General features: G+C 40.3%; 1 protein-coding gene across 1 annotated transcript in view; it reads right to left on the reverse strand.

Moving 5' to 3' along the window:
* Positions 1-18,750, reverse strand: part of C20H12orf42 (chromosome 20 C12orf42 homolog) — a 101,208-nt gene extending 82,458 nt beyond the window's left edge. The window contains exons 1-4 of the mRNA XM_052165057.1: positions 18,714-18,750; positions 17,200-17,237; positions 17,011-17,112; positions 2,951-3,019 (exon numbers count right to left, since the gene is read on the reverse strand). Coding sequence (XP_052021017.1) covers positions 2,951-3,019; positions 17,011-17,112; positions 17,200-17,237; positions 18,714-18,750 — 246 coding nt within the window. The remainder of the gene's footprint in view (positions 1-2,950; positions 3,020-17,010; positions 17,113-17,199; positions 17,238-18,713) is intronic.
* Positions 18,751-19,334: the final 584 nt, after the last annotated feature.

Here is a 19,334-nt window from a genome sequence, read left to right on the forward strand (position 1 = left end):
ACTCCAGGGGGTTTTTGTGGAGTAGAGGTTGTTGCTGTTGTTCTGGCTGGTGGCAGGGGGGTGTATGGGGAGGGGAGGTGTTCTTTTTCTTTCATTTTCATGGGATTTTTTTATTGGTTTGGTTTGGGTTTTGTGAGACAGAGGAGAGGGAGAGAGAACAAGAAGTTGGGTCTGTATGAAGGAAGACAGGAAATAGAAGGAGTTGGGGAGGAAAATATAATAAAAATATATGTATATATCAAAATATTTGTATGAAAATTTTTGAAATAAAACAATTTCTTTTATTTCCAGTTTTCTTTTTTTGTTTTTTGTTTGTTTGGTTGTTTGGGGTTTTGTTTTTTTTTTTGAGACAGGGTTTTTCTGTGTAGCCCTGGCTGTCCTGGAACTCACTCTGTAGATCAGGCTAGCCTCGAACTCAGAAATCCACCTGCCTCTGCCTCCTAAGTGCTGGGATTAAAGGTGTGCACCACCAATGCCCAGCTTACTTCCAGTTTTCTAAACAAGTTTTCCTCCTATGAATTAATGTTAAACTAGTAAATGTTCATAGGAATGGGAATGTTTTTGCTCATTTGTTTTGTAAATATGTATTTTATTTTTTATATTAAACTATTTTTCATTAGAATTAATCCTAATTAGTTATGATGTATTTTTACTTTATAGAATTAGCTAGCATTCTATTAATATATTCTATAAATTTTATGGTCTATAATTTGTTTCCTTTTTAATTAAGGATGAGCTACATATTTTTTCTCTTTCTCTCCATACCAATTTCTGGCATTTGATGATTTTATAAAATTCAGCCACAGTTACAAAACCTTCTTAGCAGGCTTCTTGGAAGAAATAGGAATTTTTGAATTTTAATTGAAAATTGTTTTAATGTGTTTGTTTATCATGCTCTAATAGAAACCACACATTGATATCTGTTCTGACTCCTTACACAGATTTCCTAAAATGCAAAGTTTTCTTTCTATTTACTGCTGCCTCTATACCAGCCATTTGACCGTTTTCTTGGTGACCAACCAACACAATATAAAAAGCATGGTGCTGAAGTACCTTCAGATGCAGGGATCAGACAGAGGATATCCAATAGGTTTTATGATAGTGCCCCATATTTGATATATGTTATTTAATATATGCTACATGCTATACAATATTTGACACACATTACAGAATATCCCAAATATGTAGGGAATAATAGGGAATATAATAATAGATATATAATAGGGAATACATCATTCAGTAGTTAGAATATAGTATATGATATGAACTATGACAACATAAAAAGTGTTTTTTTTAAAGAGAGAGACACTTTAAATCTTTGTCCATGTTTCCATGATTCCTCCAAAGTACAAAGCCACACCCAGATGGAAGAACAAAAGTACAGAAAGAAGGAGAAGGCACAGCTGAAAGAGAACCCAGGAAACACGCAGACCCTGGCCTCAGACAGGACTCCACCACGCCAATACATACATGCTGAACACCAGGGAAAAGAAGGGCTGCCCAGGAGTCAATTGTTGGCAGGCTTGAGAGGCACATGACTGGAATGTGTGCCACACCTCTCCAAGTGGTGGGACTCGAGACGCACCTTTAGGAAGTTTAGCCTTCCTAGGGTCTTGGCACACTAAGGGAATGGCCTTGATAAGGAGATTCTGTTCATGTCCCCTCCCTTCCCTTCCCCACAAACCCTGTGAGTCATAGACTCCATTAGTTGAATGGATTCTTATGAGGCCAATGACTTAAGTGCCAATGGAAAAACAACTTCAGAAACAGAACACTGCTGATGCCTTATTTAGACTCAGCCCTCTGCTCCACCGCAGAAAGAATCAGCAGAAAATCAGGTCATGGATTTGTTTGTGTGTTTTATGTAGGCCACATTTTCATCTTTTCTACTCTGGCCTTTTTCTTTAATCTTAGAATGTGAGCTGACACCTCTGGTTGCTTACAAGAGTTCTATTTCCAGTCACTGTAACCTACTTGGGGCAAACCCAGTCACAAACTGTGATGGAGTTTTTGCTAGTGTTTGAGTTTGTTTTTCTTCTTCAAATTTTTCTTTGTCCCATTGGCTGGTGATATGGTTGTTGTTGGGTGGGCTGTTTGTCTGCCTGTGAGAGGGTCTCACCATAGAGCTCTAACTAGCCTGAAATGATTATTTTAGAAAATGGAAGATTAGAAGATAAACTATCTTAGAATCACCTCCCCCAAAACCCTTCTTCTACCTGGAACCTAGCGGCTACATCAGTATTCCTGGACTCTAGGGTCCTCTCTAGGAAACATTGTGAGTCCCTTCATGGCAAATAAGGACATAGAGACTCCTTCTTTTTTCAGTCCTGCTCTTGAAAACAAAGTTTGGATAGAGCTAAATGTGGGATGCTATCAAGGCTCGATGACAGTGGGGCTGGTCTGCCAGTCATAGCCACCATCTCTGGGCACACATCACAGTCACTCAGGGAGCCACAAATTCACATCATAGGGACAAACATTCAAGGCCTTCCATATGTGGGCTATTAGCAACCAAGGAATAAAGGCAGCCTGCTAAGAGGCCACACAGAGAGTTGGAATTTTTCAGTGTTCAATTTTTTCTGTATGGAAAACAGTTATTTTTTATATTGTAAGACAAAAAAAATATCATGCTAGACCCTCTATGTTTGACACATACAGGGAATGAAAAGTCACCTAGCACACATTCCTATCCTTACTAATCAAGTAAGTCTTTCCTTGGTGCACATACTTATGTGCTCAAAGAACAAAGAGATCGCATGATTCTCAGACAGGTTCAAGGGTCTATAGGAAATACCTTCACAACCCTTCTTATCTTGGAATTTAAGACACACGTTTTACAGTTATAATTTCCAAAGTTAAGTATGAAGGACTAAATGTCCTGTCAAGCTTTGGAACACAAAGAGAAGCTGGTACAGATGTGGTCCTAGGCAACAGAATTCTGCTTACTCACGCTTGTATGAGGTGAGCCTCTCTCCCACAGGGTCACACTGCTCACAATGGGAATATAGCAAAAGGACTTCTGGAAGAGAAGAGACAGGGTATTTATTTAACATCACTTCAGACATGTTTCCTCACCGAGCAATGAGCTATAAGCAGCTCAGAAGTTAATCCACTCTAACATTGACTCTTTACACTGAGTACCTGATAATGCCCAGAGCACTAGCCTAGTTACCATGGAAACTATGGCAAACACTAAATGTAGTTGCCACTGTTAAGATTCCAGTTGAAGCCACATGTAGGAAATTAAAAAAAATTAAAAACCAATAAACAAAATCTCATGAATTAATTTAAAATTTTGATGCTGGTGTGTTATATACTAACAAATGACTCTTGAGAATGAACAGGATAAAACAGAATTAAATCGGTATACTCTTTTGCCAGATGCTTTTCATGTGTGTCAAATAGTCTTGAGCCATCCCCAACTGATCTATCCAAAGCTAACCCACATCTTCCTTCTGCACAAGAACATCGATAAGAAATGAATACTGCTTGGTAGAAGTCATTAGCTTGGAACTGTATGTCATGCCGAATTAACATGGCAGAAACCTGCTCAAAGGAAATGGGTTTTACATTTAATATGGCTGCTCCCAGCAGCTAGGGAAGGTTTGCTGAGGATCTAACCATGAGAGAGAACCTTGACATTCTCTATAAAATGTCAACTCTTAATAAGATTATCTCGGGATTGGTTTTCTGACTTCCTGTTTTCAATTTGATGTTTTTCATTTCAGTTAGTCCCAGTGTCCAAGGGCCCATGACTTATCACCCAGCATTTGCCAAACTCAGTCTTGGTACCTTGAAGGACAAAAGCCCCAAGAAGCCCAACACCAGGACACAGGTATGCATCTGAAAAACAGTGGTCCTTCCACGCTTTATCATGATTTAAAGATTTTACTTATTGCTTTAATTTTATGTGATGATGTATGCACTCAAGTGTATGTACACGGACCATGAACATGTAAGTGCCCACAGAGTCAAGAAGAGGGCATCCGATTCCCTGGAACTAGAGATGTAGGTAGTTATAAGATGCTTCGTATGGAAGTTAGGCGTTAAACCTGGGTTCTCAGCAAAATCAGCAGTTCTGTTGACTACTGAGCATCTCTCCAGCCCTCACATGAGCAGAACTATAACAGGGTAAAGACTCATGCAGAGAAAGGAAAGTGAAATGTTCTAGAGGGGAGAGAGAGGTGCGTGCAGGCTCAAAAGTGGTGGATGACATGGATTTGGGAAACAGATTTCCTACTCAACAAAAACGGAAGAGGAAAGGATGGTCCTATTGAAATCCAAAACCAAGACATAAAAGGTTAAGATTGAGGCAGCAGAAAAAAAATAATAAAACTCATGGAATCCAGAGGAAATATATGGGTGAGCAAACTGATTTTCAGAACCTGAAAGTTAGGATCATAAATATATAATATTTTATTATTGTACACATTTGTATTTATATTTATATTTAAGTTTATATAAATATATAAATAAATTTCATATTAATGTGTTATATTCATAACATAGCTATATTTTATGTAATTATAAATATATGACTGATATTAGTTATATTAGCTATACCATGAGTATAAGCATGAAGATGACCCCATGAAGTCAAGCAAACACATCTCTTACATGGTCGCACTGGTATCAGTTCTGTGCACGAGAAACATAAAACAAACAGGACTAGAGGATGTAGGAGATCCCCGCTAGGATCCCCAGATGAGTTGGAATGTGAAGCAGGAAGGAATCCTAAACGACCGCCATTGGCATTGCTGGGCAAAGAAGTTATTTCAGATTGCGCCATGAAGTCTGAGATCGCTGTCTATGTAGCTCTCTGTTGAGTCACCAGGACACAGTCTTGGAAAACCATCTCATAGGTGCAGGATGGAAAGACTCCAGTTTAAAGAGCACACCCTCAGATACAGAGTCAGGCCCATGCCAAGCACGCATCTCAGTTCCCATCCCCAGGGAAATCTCTGCGATCACTGAACCATACTTTTTCAGGTATCTGGGCTTTTCCAACCAGGTAACCTTTGTCTGAGGAGGGCAGGACCCCTCAGTACATTGCTCTGACAATGATTTCAATGGAGATTTCTTGGTATCACTGTTCAAGCTATGCCCATGCCAGGGGCTTAGCTCAGTAGCATCATTTGGAGAAACTGTAATGGGAAAACAACTGTCTCCAAGGTGTCTATTGCAGAACATGAACATGTGTACACAGCAGTGTGTGGTTTGCACTTTCTAAGCAACAAGGCTTCATGGCAGCCAACAACCCCGGAGAACTAAGAACATTCTATTTTTTAAAAAAAAATTTGTAGAACGGATTGCTGAGGTATAGATGATATGCAAATGACTATGTATATTTGATATGTACCATTTGACAACTTCAGAGGTATCTGACAGAGAAAAGAAGGGGTAGAGATTAGGATTAACTATCAACTCTTTAGAAAAGCTTCTCCCTAAGCCTTCTAATGCAGGTAGAATTTCTTTTCAAACACGAAGGTTATTGTAAGCCACGAGCCGAAGGTGTTAGAGAGACTTGAAAAACTAAACTAGCAGGGATATTAGTTGTCAGTCATTAACCTGGCTTTCTAATGAATATGGCATTAGGCATTCATTAACGATCATCTGTGTTTATGTTGAGCAGTTGATGTCTGCTGAAGGTTGGGAAATGAAAGCGAAATTCAAGTAGGAAATTCTGGACACTTATAAAGCAATTAACTTGTTTGGCAGTAATTACACATTGAAAACTAACTCAAGTACATTTAGAAAGTCACAAGAGTCGTCACAGAAAACAAGGTGCTTTGCCAGAAAATACCCAGAATAAATAACAACAACAATAACAATGACAACAAGAACACCCAGTGTTTCTTTAAACATGAACGAGAAGGCAAAAATATCCCAGATTTTTATGGGATATTATTATTATCAGTTTAGATATCAGAAGAGGCAGTTTTCAGGATTTCCAATCCTCTGAGATTTAGTGGAGGAATAGGAGAGGCACATTGTGTGTGTGTGTGTGTGTGTGTGTGTGTGTGTGTGTGTTCCCTCCTAGGTCAGCAATAAGATGAATATATTTTATTATCCCAAATGAGAGGCTCAAATCCAATTAAAAGAAATATAGTCACAACCCATATGTTAGAGAAGAGGCAAGCTACCAAACATAAGGACAGATCAGCTCATTTAATTTAGATTTTTAAAAACTGTGTTGTGACGCCATACTGTGGAAACAGGTGTCATGTGTCATGTACTTCAGGATACAAGTTTTGCTCCAATTACACACATGCTCCCTATGCACCTGGGGGGGGGGGTGGCCTTCTTTTGTCAATACAGGTTTTACCGCTGAGAATTTTTATCTTCAGATGACTCTTGAATGTGCTGAATTCAATATGGTGGCCAAGAGATGCCATCAATAAACACAGTTAGGAACTTCATTTCAGAAGTGAATATGGACAGGAAGTGGTGGCTCACACCTTTAATTCCAGCCCTGGGAAAAAAAGGAGGAAGAGGAAGAGGAGAAGGAAGAAGGAAGGGGGAGGAGGAGGAGGAAGAGGAAGAGGAAGAAGAGGAGAAGGAGGAGGAAGAGGAAGACGAAGAAGAAGAAGAAGAAGAAGAAGAAGAAGAAGAAGAAGAAGAAGAAGAAGAAGAAGAAGAAGAAGAAGAAGAAGAAGAAGAAGAAGAAGATAACACAAGGGGAGATGAGTAAATTAGTTAAAGCAAAGAAAGAAAGGGAGCACAAAATGTCCTGTAAAACTTATCAAAAAATTTATCATCTGAAGAATCCCAGCAGAGCTCCATACAAACTTCTCTAAAGCTTTTAAGCAGGATTTCAGTTTTCAGAATTTCCAACCCTCTGAGATTTAGTGGAGGAATAGAAGAGGCACATTGTGTGTGTGTGTGTGTGTGTGTGTGTGTGTGTGTGTGTGTGTGTGTGTGTGTGTGTTTCTTCCTAGGTCAGCAATAAGATGAATAGGCTACAAGAGAAAAATCTTCAGGTCAGCCTAGAGGGCTGACTAAAAACACAAAGATTTTCAAGCTTGAGTCGTGGTCTGGATATCCCTCCTTTGAAAGATGGGATGTGGAAAATATCTCCCCAAATAAAAGTCTGCCTGCACTTGAGGGTTAGTAACCAAAAGAAAAGTTCCCAGGAGGCTCTACAAAGGGCAGCTGGCCTTGTGGAAACATTTGCAAAGTGCTTGGGTGTCAACAATGCTAAAAGCAAATACTTGCTTTGCCCCTGGGATTGGAACAGAAGCGGAAGCTGGGAGATAGCTTTTGAAATCCCTGGTTAGGTCACTGAACTGCACTAAATAAAAAGATGTGTTTGCCACGGTGGGCACTGTTTCTTTTTAAAAGCTATACTTTGACTGTAAGAGAAAAACCATCTTACTTTCGGGCATAAAATGAAGACATTAAGCTCAAAAACTCATTTCTCAAATTAACTAAGCACCTTCTAAAAAAATTCTCGGTTGTCTACTTAGCTCTAACCTAATAGGGGGTGCTTCATTTGACATGGTTCTGTTTGGCAGGTTGCTTCCCAACTTAAACAGTGACTCAGCGATGTAGCAACACATCACTTATTCCCTCGCTGCTGTCCTGGGAGTTTTGCAGGAGTCTTCATAGCCAAAGACATTCATATGTCAGAAAATTCAGAGAATCTGTTCTTCCTGAAGCAACTGGTACCAACCAGTGATTCTTATACTTTAATGTATAGTCAAGGTCGTCTGGGACTCACTGGTTGAAAGATACCGAATAGGTCAGGAGTTCTAGTGTGAGCCTGAGTTTCTGCCTTACATCAAGCCTCCTGGCTATGTGGTTCCCATAGAACACATTGCTGAGCCACTAATCTTTACCCTGTGTGTTCTTTTAAGGAGGTCCTAAGAGAGCAGGAATGGCGGAACATGCCTATAACCCCAACACTTTGGAAGCTAAAGCAGAATTGCCAAGAATAACCTGTGTGTGATAGATAGCCACTAAGAGGCCAGCCGGGGATATTTAGCAATACCAAATCAAGCAAGCAAGACCCATCTCAAATAAATAAATAAATAAATGTAAAATAAAAAGATTAAGACTAAAGATACCCGAAGCTTTGGAAATAGATAAATCCCTCTCTGATGTAAGTCCTAGAAAGTATAATGGACCAAGAATTAAGCAATGTCCACCTAACAATGAAACACAAAGACATGCCTAACCACCATGTAGTGGGCTTTCCAGTTGTCAGAGCTATGCCCAAGGTGTTTCTGTCTACTTGTCTGGTTATTGCAATCAAGATAATTATTGATTCACACTGGAGTGTGTTCAGCACCAAAGAAGTAAAACTAAACGGAACGCAATCCCCACAGTGCTCCTCCAGGAAGTTCCAAGCCCAGCAGGACAAAGCCACTGACAGAAGGATAGATGGAGTGCCCAAGAAACTCCTCTCCTAGACATACGTAGAGAGGCAAAAAAGAAACAGGGGCCGCTTATTGAAGGCTAGATCCATCGAGCTAAGTTTGGAAGCAGAAGCAAATATAGATTTAGTGGCAGAAAAGGAAGTAAGATGGAAATTGGAGAGAACAGATGTGGCCAAGTCTTTACTGGAAAACATTCTGACCCTGTGTTAGCTGCTGATAGCGGCAGGAATAGCCCTGTCCCTACAGTGGATCACTGAACCCTCAAAACAAGGTACTACTGGGTGTCGGCAACTTTTAACCAAGAATTATTTTGGAAATGAGACATCTGAAACCCGAAGAATTTCACTCTATCCCAAAACTGGGATTCCAAGGGGAAGTTTGCCTAGTTGGAAGGCCTGTGTTCTTCTGAGGGTGCCCTGCTATCTCGCTGAAGTATTTTAGACGGTCTAGATGGTGGAACATGAGGCAGACTGGGAGCAAAGAAAATGCTGATATTGCATTTCTATACAAACAGTCCACTACTTTTTGCTTCCCTCAGCAAGTACTTTGAATCTTTAAATACACAGATAAATAGACTCTCAGTCTAATCGTGGCCTAATATTTTATCAGTCTTGGGCAAACTTCCTGTTGACAATGAAATTTTGGACCTTTTAAATAACTATAATTTTATTCTCAGTCTTTAAAGCATCTTTACCTTTGAATGGCCTTAACTTTGAAAAGTACAGTCAAACAAGGAAGGCAGAAACTGGGCCAAGGTATGCATTGGCAAAGATACCGCTAGTCCCGTGGAACTCTAAATGAAACTTGAAAATATGAAAGGACATGGTACCCTCTTCGTTGGATCCATAATGTCCTTGTGTAGAGCAAAACCTTCCAATGTCACATGGCAGCTGTGACTGCCACTGATGTGACTGCACTGTGGAGTGCAGTAGAAGTGGGTGTATCTAAGAACTCTACTCCAGAAGGAGAGCAAAGTGGAACCCTGGGCTGGGTGCAGTCTACAATGCTTTTAGGAGTTCCATGATGAATGGAGAACAAGAGATAAGACAGAAGCCAGACAGGGCAATGGGTCAAGTGCTGACTTTTTACCCCCCTAGATAATTAGAAAGATTTAAGAACATTTGGAGACCGAGAAATGAGGGGCAGGGTGTGGAGGTGAGGGGGGGAGGCTTAACACAACACTCAACTTTAAATCCAAAGCACCAGTTCCCAGCTCTAATCCTCTCTCTTCAAGGAAGACAAAATCATCTAAGTTAAAAGACTCTGAGTCTAAGAAGTAAATCTGATTCCCCTCTAGATAAACAGACAGGCTCCAAGCAGAATAAACTCACTGCCTCTCAGTGGGTATTGAGATCATGAATTGATTCCTCATTTGCTAATTGCCAGCCACTGATTCCAGAAACTCTGAGAAAAACAATGGACACTTTATTTGAATTTTTTATGAATAGATACTTTATTTAAATGGCACTATGTATAGCTGCTGCTTCTTTTGATTAAAGCATTACCAGGAAACAGGTTGCTTATTCAATTTTGGAAACCAACAGTTAACTATGCAAAAGCAACAACTGAATATTCTTTGTCAACATCTATTTAAAGTTGTTCTCAATCAAACAGCACTAACATGACTCTACAAATATCCCTTCCTTTGGCTGCAAGAAAATCCAAGAAATGGACAAATCATACTATGTACAGCCAAATATCAGTGACTTCATTATATATAAGTCCCTGATGAGCATTGTTTTTCAGTGTGGCTAGATACAGGAAGCCTTACAATAAAGGGCCTGAGTGAGGCTCTTGGGGGTTGGGGTTTTATGGCTCATGCATTCTATCTTGGCATGTGGTTACCATTTCAGAAGAATCATTGAATTTCCAGGAACCAGCCAGTCTAGTCAAAAGAAATCACAAATCCTTAACTAACATATGCTAACTTTTCTTTGAGGGACAAAAGAAGCATCTTTGTTTGTTCCTCGCCAGCAAATACCCAGCCATCTCAAAGGAGTCCTTTCACTGGGCATGTTAGCAGGGAAATTCAATTGTATTTAATTAAGTTCAAACCCCCCCCCAGAAAAAAAAAGCTGCACACAGAAGCATCAAAGAGGTTATCGGGGGTCAGATGCCTGTCATGACTTTCTGACCCTCCCAAAATGCAAAATAAAAGATGGTGGTATCCCTGCTGGCAATATGGATTTCCACGTTTGTGTGTCTCCCTTTCTGCTTTAATTTAATAGCAATCAGCACAATATGGCTGGTTTTTTCTGAACAATAGTATGGGCAGAAGTTAGATTTAAAGCTCTGCAAGGGGGAAGCCGGGACACAAGAGAAGCTCACTGTGGTTTCCAGGGCTCAATAAGAACATCCCCCCCATGCCCATCTCACTCACACACACACTAACTTGAAAATCTATTTAACATTCATTGTGCTCAAAAATGGACAGATGTGTGCTTCTGAAATCTCATATTCAGAAATTCTTTTCAATAGTCAGCTGCCCCATAGATGCTTTTGAAGAGAGAGGTATACACAAATAATATTTTTTTTCTTTACCAGAAAGTAATTTTGGGGTCTGGTCATGCATCTATCAGCTCTTTAATTTGAAAATCGTAAATGTGTATAGTTTCTCTTCTCTAAATTTCATCATTTTCACCTTATATTTAGCACTTATGACCATAACTAGAGTTCTAAATACATTTCATGGAAACCAAACTTAAGTTAATTAAACTGAATATTATTTTAAAGTCTTAAATGTCCAATTTCAAATGAGCCCCAGACTGGGATTTCATGTTTAAGAAATTGTATTAACTGATATAATTAAAAAAAAATGAACCTAAGAATTTAGGTAGGGCCAGAAGATATCTTGGAGATCCCAGGTGATGTTTGAATCCTGGTCACATTTCTACCTCACTGTATCCAATATCTCATCAGAATTTACACAGATTCTTCAAACTTGCTGTTTCCTATGGCCATCCATTCCCAAAGACACAATCTTCCTGAGCAATCATCGAAAACAGAGCTAAAATGATATTCAATTATGAGGTCAAGTGTCTCAAATTTTGATTCTAGCTCTTTAGCCAATTTAGGAACTGAAGTAATTTGCTCAAGAACCTTATTTACATGATAAGAAGGTACGTATCTGACTCAGGTCTCTGTGGCTCTGTGCGCTTGATTGTTCCAGTGTGACTGCTAGGTCAGACAACGGAATCGCCTTTGGCTTGGAAACAAGTTCAAGTCAAATCCAGCATCATGTCTGTTCTGGCAAGGATCGCATCCAAAGACCTTCTAGGTCCTTGAGATCCAGCTGGAATGCAGGCATGATGCACACCTTTAATTGCTCTGGCTGGAATACAGACACACCCTTAGTGCAGATGTTAAGTCAACAAGCAACCACTGCCTGGAAATCCTTCCAAGCTCCCCATGAAAGAGAGCATCAATGCTGCTGGGATGGTTTTTGTGCCCCCAAACAAGTCCCAGAGCTGAAGGGGAAGGGACACAGCATCTACCTTCTTTTTGTAGCCAGTGCTTTGGAACAAGCTATGAGAGGGCCATTTAAGACTGTAACTTTGTTCCAGCAAGAAGAAAAAGAATCGCAGAGTGGTTCTTGTCTAGGGTTGAAATCACCGGCCTCTATCTTTTCCGATGAGAAAAGTAGTGGCAAAGTAGAAGCCTGTGTGCTACTGTGCCTTCACCCTCCTGAAAGCCAAACCGGAAGGAGTAAGAAGTGGAGTCAATGGTTACTGAACTCACCTCAACCATCCTGTAGAAGAGAAACTGTGGTCTTTAGTCATGTAAGAAAACTGATGGACAAGTTGACACATCCAAGAACACACAGTTACTAAACAAGGAAGATTGGGACCAAGATCTATACCCAAGACTCCAAGCTCAGTACAAATTATATTGACTATGGAATTTATCGACCTTTGAGAAAAACTTTGAGGAAAGACATATTTGAGTCTTTCTCCCGTCCATATGGAAGCACACAGAATATTTGCAGATTCACTTGCCATCTCTTTTATCAACCCAAGATACAGTGAACTCATTTACCACATAGTTAAAAAGAAATCTATCCAGCAATCTATCCTTTCTGTTAATAGTATTATATATTAATATGATATATTAATATAATTATATTAAATAATTAATAAGATATTAAATACACACTTTTTATTTGGCATTTATTTCTTTAATAAAGTATATTTAGTCTTTTTAATTTTTTTTTTACTATTTGTGAGTGCATGTGTGTCTGTGTCTGTATGAAAGGGTATGCCAGAGACCAGAGGCACCATATTACCCTGGAGTTAGAGTACTTGATAGTTGTAAGCTGCCTGACACGAGTGCTGAGACTCACACTTACATCCTCTCCATGAACAGAATGTACTCTTAACCACCAAGTCTTCTTTCTGGCCCCCATTTAACCTTAATCAATATGAAAAATTTTAAATAAATAATAAATATAAAGGCTCATTGTCCTTTTTATTGTGTAATACTATAGCAATTTATTCTTCCCATAACAGTCCCCTTTGCTCCACATGACATGAGAACAGTAGGTACTAGAAAATATTAAGTTGATACACAAAAGTAAGAATTAATACAGACAATTACTGCCATAGTCAGGGTGCTTCTGTCCTTTCTAAATCCATGCATTAAAATCCATAATACCAATGTACTGGTATCAAAAGTTGGGGCCTTTAGGAGATGGCATAGCCTCATGAATAGGATTAAAGACATCATAAAGTCCGAAGGGGACATTTTTGCCCCTTCTTTCATAGAAGGGACAGCGATAGAGCATTATATTCAGAGAACACTGGATCATCTAGTGTCTTGACCTTGATATTCAAAATATCCAGGACTATGAGCAATGAATTTCCATTGTCTATACATTACTCAGTCCAATAATTTTCTTATAGCAACCATAGCAACCTAAACATGTGATGACAAGTATACAGAGAGAGACAGAGACAGAGAGCCAGAAAGATTGAGTGACTTAAGAACACATTGCTGCCGTGCTGTAGCCCACTTGTAATCTTGACTACTACTCATAAAAAAAGCTGCTCACAGACTGGGAGCCGATGCCACAAGCACTAATTACTGTACTCTGAGTTTGTTGAGCATAATGAAGTAGACTATACTTACACTCAGGTGTATGTCACATCTGGACATGTTGCCAAGGCAACAAAGCACCATCTGACACTCAAGAGAAAGCACATGTTCTAGAATTCCTGCTGCAAACTAACATTTTAACGAAGTCCAAGTTTTTAACCTTTGATGAGCATAAGAAAAATGTTATCATTCAGAATTCAGTGAGAAACACACTGAACCCCGAGACTACTTTGATTTAATTTTATTCACCTGAACACTAAGTACATTTTAATTCAGCTAAAGGATAACGACCAAATGGTACTTCTGTGATGCAAGGATATTCTGTGTTTGTCTGACAAACTGAAATAACTTTCAGAGAGATAAATTCTTCCTACCAAAGAGAACATCTATCGTAGTCGGTAGAGAGCTTACCTAGCCCGTAGGAGGAGGAAGCAGGAAGCCTGTGTTAGATTCCACAGGAGGAAGAGGGTGGCCTGTGGCCCCAGTGCTTGGAGTTGGAGAGAAGAGAATCAGAAATCCAGAGAATCATCCTTGGCTACTCTGTGAGTTCAAAACCAACACAGGCTGTATGAGATGACATCTCAGAGTGTATATTTGAGGACAGAGTGGACTTGGCTTTCCCCACCATAGGGCAGGGTTGTTTGTGGAGAAAACAGACTAAATTCGAGAGTCTAATATGCTACCTTTGTCTCCTCCCCCCTTTGCTTGTCCCATGACCTTTAGGACAGAACAACAAAATCAGCCACTTACTAAAACCCCAAGCAATGCCAAGCATGTTATACGTGTTAATACATTTAATCCGTCTTTGGAATAGGTGTTAGAAGATAACCATGGTATGTAAACCTCACAGTGGTTTGAGTATGTGTAACTATTACTGTTAATATTGTAGTTTAGAAATAAACTATTTGAACAGTCAGAGGAAAAGGCAGCCCTATCTGACGATTAAACCCAAACATACAAATACTAATAGGAAATGATGCCACCAGCTAATGGTGTCTACAAAATGTAATGAACTTAAATAATCCTTGCATGATCCTGACCACACCGCAGCATATAAAAAAATGTGTGTGCTCGATTTCTCGAACAGAGAACTTGACTAGGAACCAGTGTAGCCCACAGCATCCCGACGCTATAACTGCGAAGACGGCAATAAACACTCTACTTCACTGAAAGAATTAGACAGCTTAATAAGACTCTTAGATAAAATTTCATGAAGATCAAATGGGGGGGTAAAAAAAATAACAGTGTAAGGGGAAATAATTCACTGAAACTTTAAGATGAAGTATTTGTGTTTGGAAAAATATACCTTTTCCTAGAGATTCTGGTCAAATCCTTGAAATTAGTACATTGTAGCATAAGCCAGCCTTCATACAGTTTCACCTAGTCCACAAATGTGCCATCAATGAGAAAGTCGCCAGATAGCCTATTCCTCAATAATTCCTACTTTTGATGTACCTCCTGTACAGCATGGGATTAACCAAAGCTATTATTGTCTGATTTTTCTAGGCAAGCAAGAAGGTCTCCATCTAGCCAAATCTGGTAAGAGGGGGGCCATGCGTGACATCATCGGTGTAGTCCCTTGAATGCAACACTTGCTCCTGCGCTGTGCTTATGTAGTGATGATCCAAAATCACTCCAGCCTGGACTCACGACTGGCATACACAGTAGATTTAGCTCTTTGCTTTGGGTTTCTCTTTTTCCAGACAACCTTTTCTGAGAACTATCACAAAAACCTGTGATTCAAGCTTTGCCGTAGCATATGCTTTAGAAGTTTAATTTGGTTTTGAACAGGATTAAATATGCCAAAAAACAAACCGCAAGATATTCATAATGAGGAACAGAACACAATAGTCACCTTAAGTGAAGAGTAATTATATAACAAGAATTCGCAAATTGCTTGATGGTGTTTTCTTGTGGAGACAGGCACAGCTGCCACGCTGAGAAAGTGCCAAATTTTATTCTTTTCTCCCTGTTTCCAAGAAGAGAAATCCCCTCTGCCTGGTGCAGGCTTCCTGGTTTCTCTCCAATGCATTCACAGGTCTTAACAGGTTATCTCTGGGGCAACTTGGTCTTTTCCTCAGAGTATGTCTTGGCCTTTGTACAACTGAGTGTGTAAGGTGTGTGTGCTAAGATGTCATCTGGATGTCTGTTTGTTTATAACTAAAATTTGTATTCATTAAGGGGCAGGTCTGTGTGTAAAAACTAATACAGAATTTTGTAGAAAAGAAATGTAGATGGTTAAAAACATCTCTGATTCCAATATATTTTCACTTGACCTGTTGAACCTATAAAAACACTCAGAATATATCAGACTGTTACATAAATCAAAAGGTTTAGTACATGAGGGAATTGGGGAGGATCTAGTAGTATGTAACATAGGCAGAGCTTAATTTATGAGGATATATACATTTCGTCCTCCTCCTCCTTTTCCTCTTCCTCCTCCTCCTCCTCCTCCTCTTCCTCCGCCACTGCCGCTTCCAACGCAAATGCCCAGGGAAGTTTAAAAATCTAGTGATAGGCAACATTGCTACAGAGAGGCTCCGATGGGCAAATTTCAATGAAGCTGTGTAGGAATGATGGTTTCATGGATCTAAGATACTCCCGAAGCTAAAGAAAGCACTCCACTTCTCCAGTGCACCCTACCCACAAAACCGGAATGAATTCGCTCATGTAACACGCTGTGCTTATGACCATGTGTAACAGTTATCTTGGGGTCTGCTTCGTAGAGCACAAAGATAGTTCCTTAGCCCCGACCTAACAACTCCACACACTAAGCACTCTGCTGAAAGGATCTATCATTCATTCCCCCTGCTTTGCATTATCATGTTTCATCTTAAGTTGGTGACCTTGAGGATTACAATAACCTCTGCTTTACCCTGAGCAGTGTGCTTTAAAGCAGGCTGTCTCACGGAAGTAAATATGTGTTTGCATGCTAATTATATAAACCTTATTACAACTGCTATGTACAATGACAGCGGGTTTGTTGTAGGTCTCCGTTATTTTAGTAAGAAAGGAGGCCCACCCTTCCCCCACTCTTAAATTTGGACACGCCTGTTCCTTACCCTCCTCACTCTTCCGCCCAAGTCTTTTCAGGTCACTATACCAAAAGGCCTGGTTGAGAACAATCTGAATATATGTTAATCTCCTCGACGATTAGGAGAAAGTCAACATTGAATGTGAACAGAAAACGAAAGCAATATAAATGCAACTTCTCTTTTCTGTCGCTGAAATGTGAACAGTTTGGACTGGAAAGCCCCGTAGCTTCACTATGGGAACAGTCTGAGTGTTGGAAGCGACCCAAACCTGAATAACTAGCCTGGAATGATCTGTGTCTCTTGTCGCCTCAGTCTCCCCCGTGACACTTCCAAAACGACCTCGACTGACCTTCTAAGGGATAATCCAAGTTTCTATCGCTCGTCCTGCTCAGAAATCACAAAGGTCTTCTCAGCACCTCTCATCTGCATGGAGGGTGTCTACCCCTTTATACCAGCTACCCTCTCAACCTTGGCCAGCGCTCTACCCTTGACCTAAGCTAACCAACCTTCTCACAGGCTCCACTGCCTCCTCCAATCTCCATGAGTTCCCAGTGTGGGGCATGCGCACTCTTTCCTACAACTCTCATCTCTTTCACTGCCTCGGAGTCCTAATCATAATGATCCAAGACAAATACGCCAGGGTGTGAGTGTGCGCCGATAATTCAAGCTCTCGGGAGGCTGAGGCAAGGGATCACCATATCAAGACCAGCCTGGGCAAAAATGCAGTGAAAGCCTGTTTCAAAAAGCAAACGCCAAACACAAGAACAAAAAGGAGTCGGAGAGTTGGCTCAACAGTTAGGCGTGCTGCTTTCTCCAGAGAACTCAGGTCTAATTCTCAGCATCCCCGTGACAGCTCGCAACCAGTCCAGAACTTCAGTTCTAGGAGATCTGACGTCCTCTTCTGGCCTCTGCAGGCAGCAGGCATGCATGCAATGCATAGACACACAATGGAGACAAAACACCAATGCATACGAAATAAAAATAAGTAAATAAACCCATTGCAAAAATAAATAACAGAGTAAATCAGGCTTTGAGCACTTTAAGAAGAAAGATAGTCTTATCTGCTCTTAGAATCCTCTCAATAAGTAGAAAACTTTGTACTGGCTAGAACTTACATAAGATTTATTGGATAAAAATATTGGGGGGGTTGACAATGGGGTTATTGGGTGAGAAGATAACAAATGAATATATAAATGAGTGGATAAGTGAGTAATTAAATATTTGGATGGAGGAATGCATGCTGTCATTGTGTAAGAGCCAAGTGGCAGGGGCTACGTTTCACATTTGACCTTGAACCAAATTCTGAAATAGAACATCAGTTAAGTGTATAACTCTGGGCGACCCCAGCCTTGTTCACAATGATATCTGAAGTTAACTTTGTTCCTCTGTCTTATTATCTGCTCACACAAAACTGTATTTTAATTACTGCCAACCCAGATCTAATTCTTAAGAACTGTACAATCAAATCCTCCTTTGACCAACTGAGAAAACAGTTCTTCTCCATAGTTATTTTTTAATAATCTTTATAGCTCTGGAAAACACAGGTTTTGGAGCCATCCGTCCCTGGGCATGGCTCTCTTGCTGTCCAAAGCCAGACCATGAAAGCCAGACCCCAGCAAGCTTGTGTTGTTTGTCATTAGGCACATACAGCCCTACTCCTGTCTACCCCTAACCACGGCGACAACCACCAGTCAGTAGATCTCAAGATGCTACTCTGCAACAGAAACGGGTGACTCATTCCAGTATGTCTCCTGCAATAAGCACTCATGGATTTAAATCAGCTAAGGACAGGCTAGAAGCAATGCTTTGAAAGTGGCTGGAGCGACGTGGAAGATGGACAGGGGAGGTCACATAAGGCCACCCCTAGATGAAGAGTCACAAACAGTAACTGCCAAGAGAGGTGAACAGGCCTTTTTGAGGGACATCTAATCCTATGTGGTAACCCCTAAACGCATATACATATGAGCAATTCTAAATGGGCTCGCAGATTGTATTTATACATGTATAAGAGTGTGTGTGTGACAATAATTAAATGATTAAAGAAGAAGAGGTCATGAATTTGAGAGGAAGTGGGGGGCATAGAAGAGGAGTGAAGGGGGATGGGGTAGTGATGGAGGTGGTGTGAGATAGCACCCACATATGAAATTCTCAAAATAATTTAAATTTTTAATTTAAAAAATAATAAAATAAAATGGCTGTGGAAGCTCACCTTGGTTTAATATTTGGTTACTATCTTGTGCCGCCATATTGCATATCTCGTTTATATCTATCATTGTAAAGAGTCTGGGGTTCTTTCTTCCCTATGTGCGTCTATCAGTCTGAGCCCACTGTGGAAACAGAATTAAGAGGTTGGATCACAATCAATGAGGAGAGATTAAACAACCCTGTGTGTCTTCCTAAAATAAAAGCCACTGTCCAAATTTGGATGAAAGACATAAATGTCTTTGGCCGAGACATGAAGCTAGGCAGCGAACGAGCGACACAGAACAGGAAGGAGATGGTGCACTCCGAGGCCACAGGCAATCTGGAGAGCTGGCGGCACTTAGAGGAGGAGGACTGTCATGGCTGGCAGCTGGGGAAGAAGCAGGATTTAGGCACGCCCAACTCTTGGCCGGAGACCCAACACAAACCATAAACTTACTTCGAACATAAGTATTTAAGCCTGCCCAGTTCTTAAGTGTGAAGTTTGTGGATGGCAGCCCGGTGTTACTGTGTCGTGCTTTGTCTGAAAAGAAGTTAGGAGTTAACTTGGGAGACATTGGATCATCATTAAGTGTTAAAGCAAAAAAAAAAAAAAAAAAAAAGTGTGTGTGTGGGGGGGGATTTTCCT

This window comes from Apodemus sylvaticus, chromosome 20 (genome assembly GCF_947179515.1).
Source record: "Apodemus sylvaticus chromosome 20, mApoSyl1.1, whole genome shotgun sequence".
NCBI classification, from domain to species: domain Eukaryota; kingdom Metazoa; phylum Chordata; class Mammalia; order Rodentia; family Muridae; genus Apodemus; species Apodemus sylvaticus.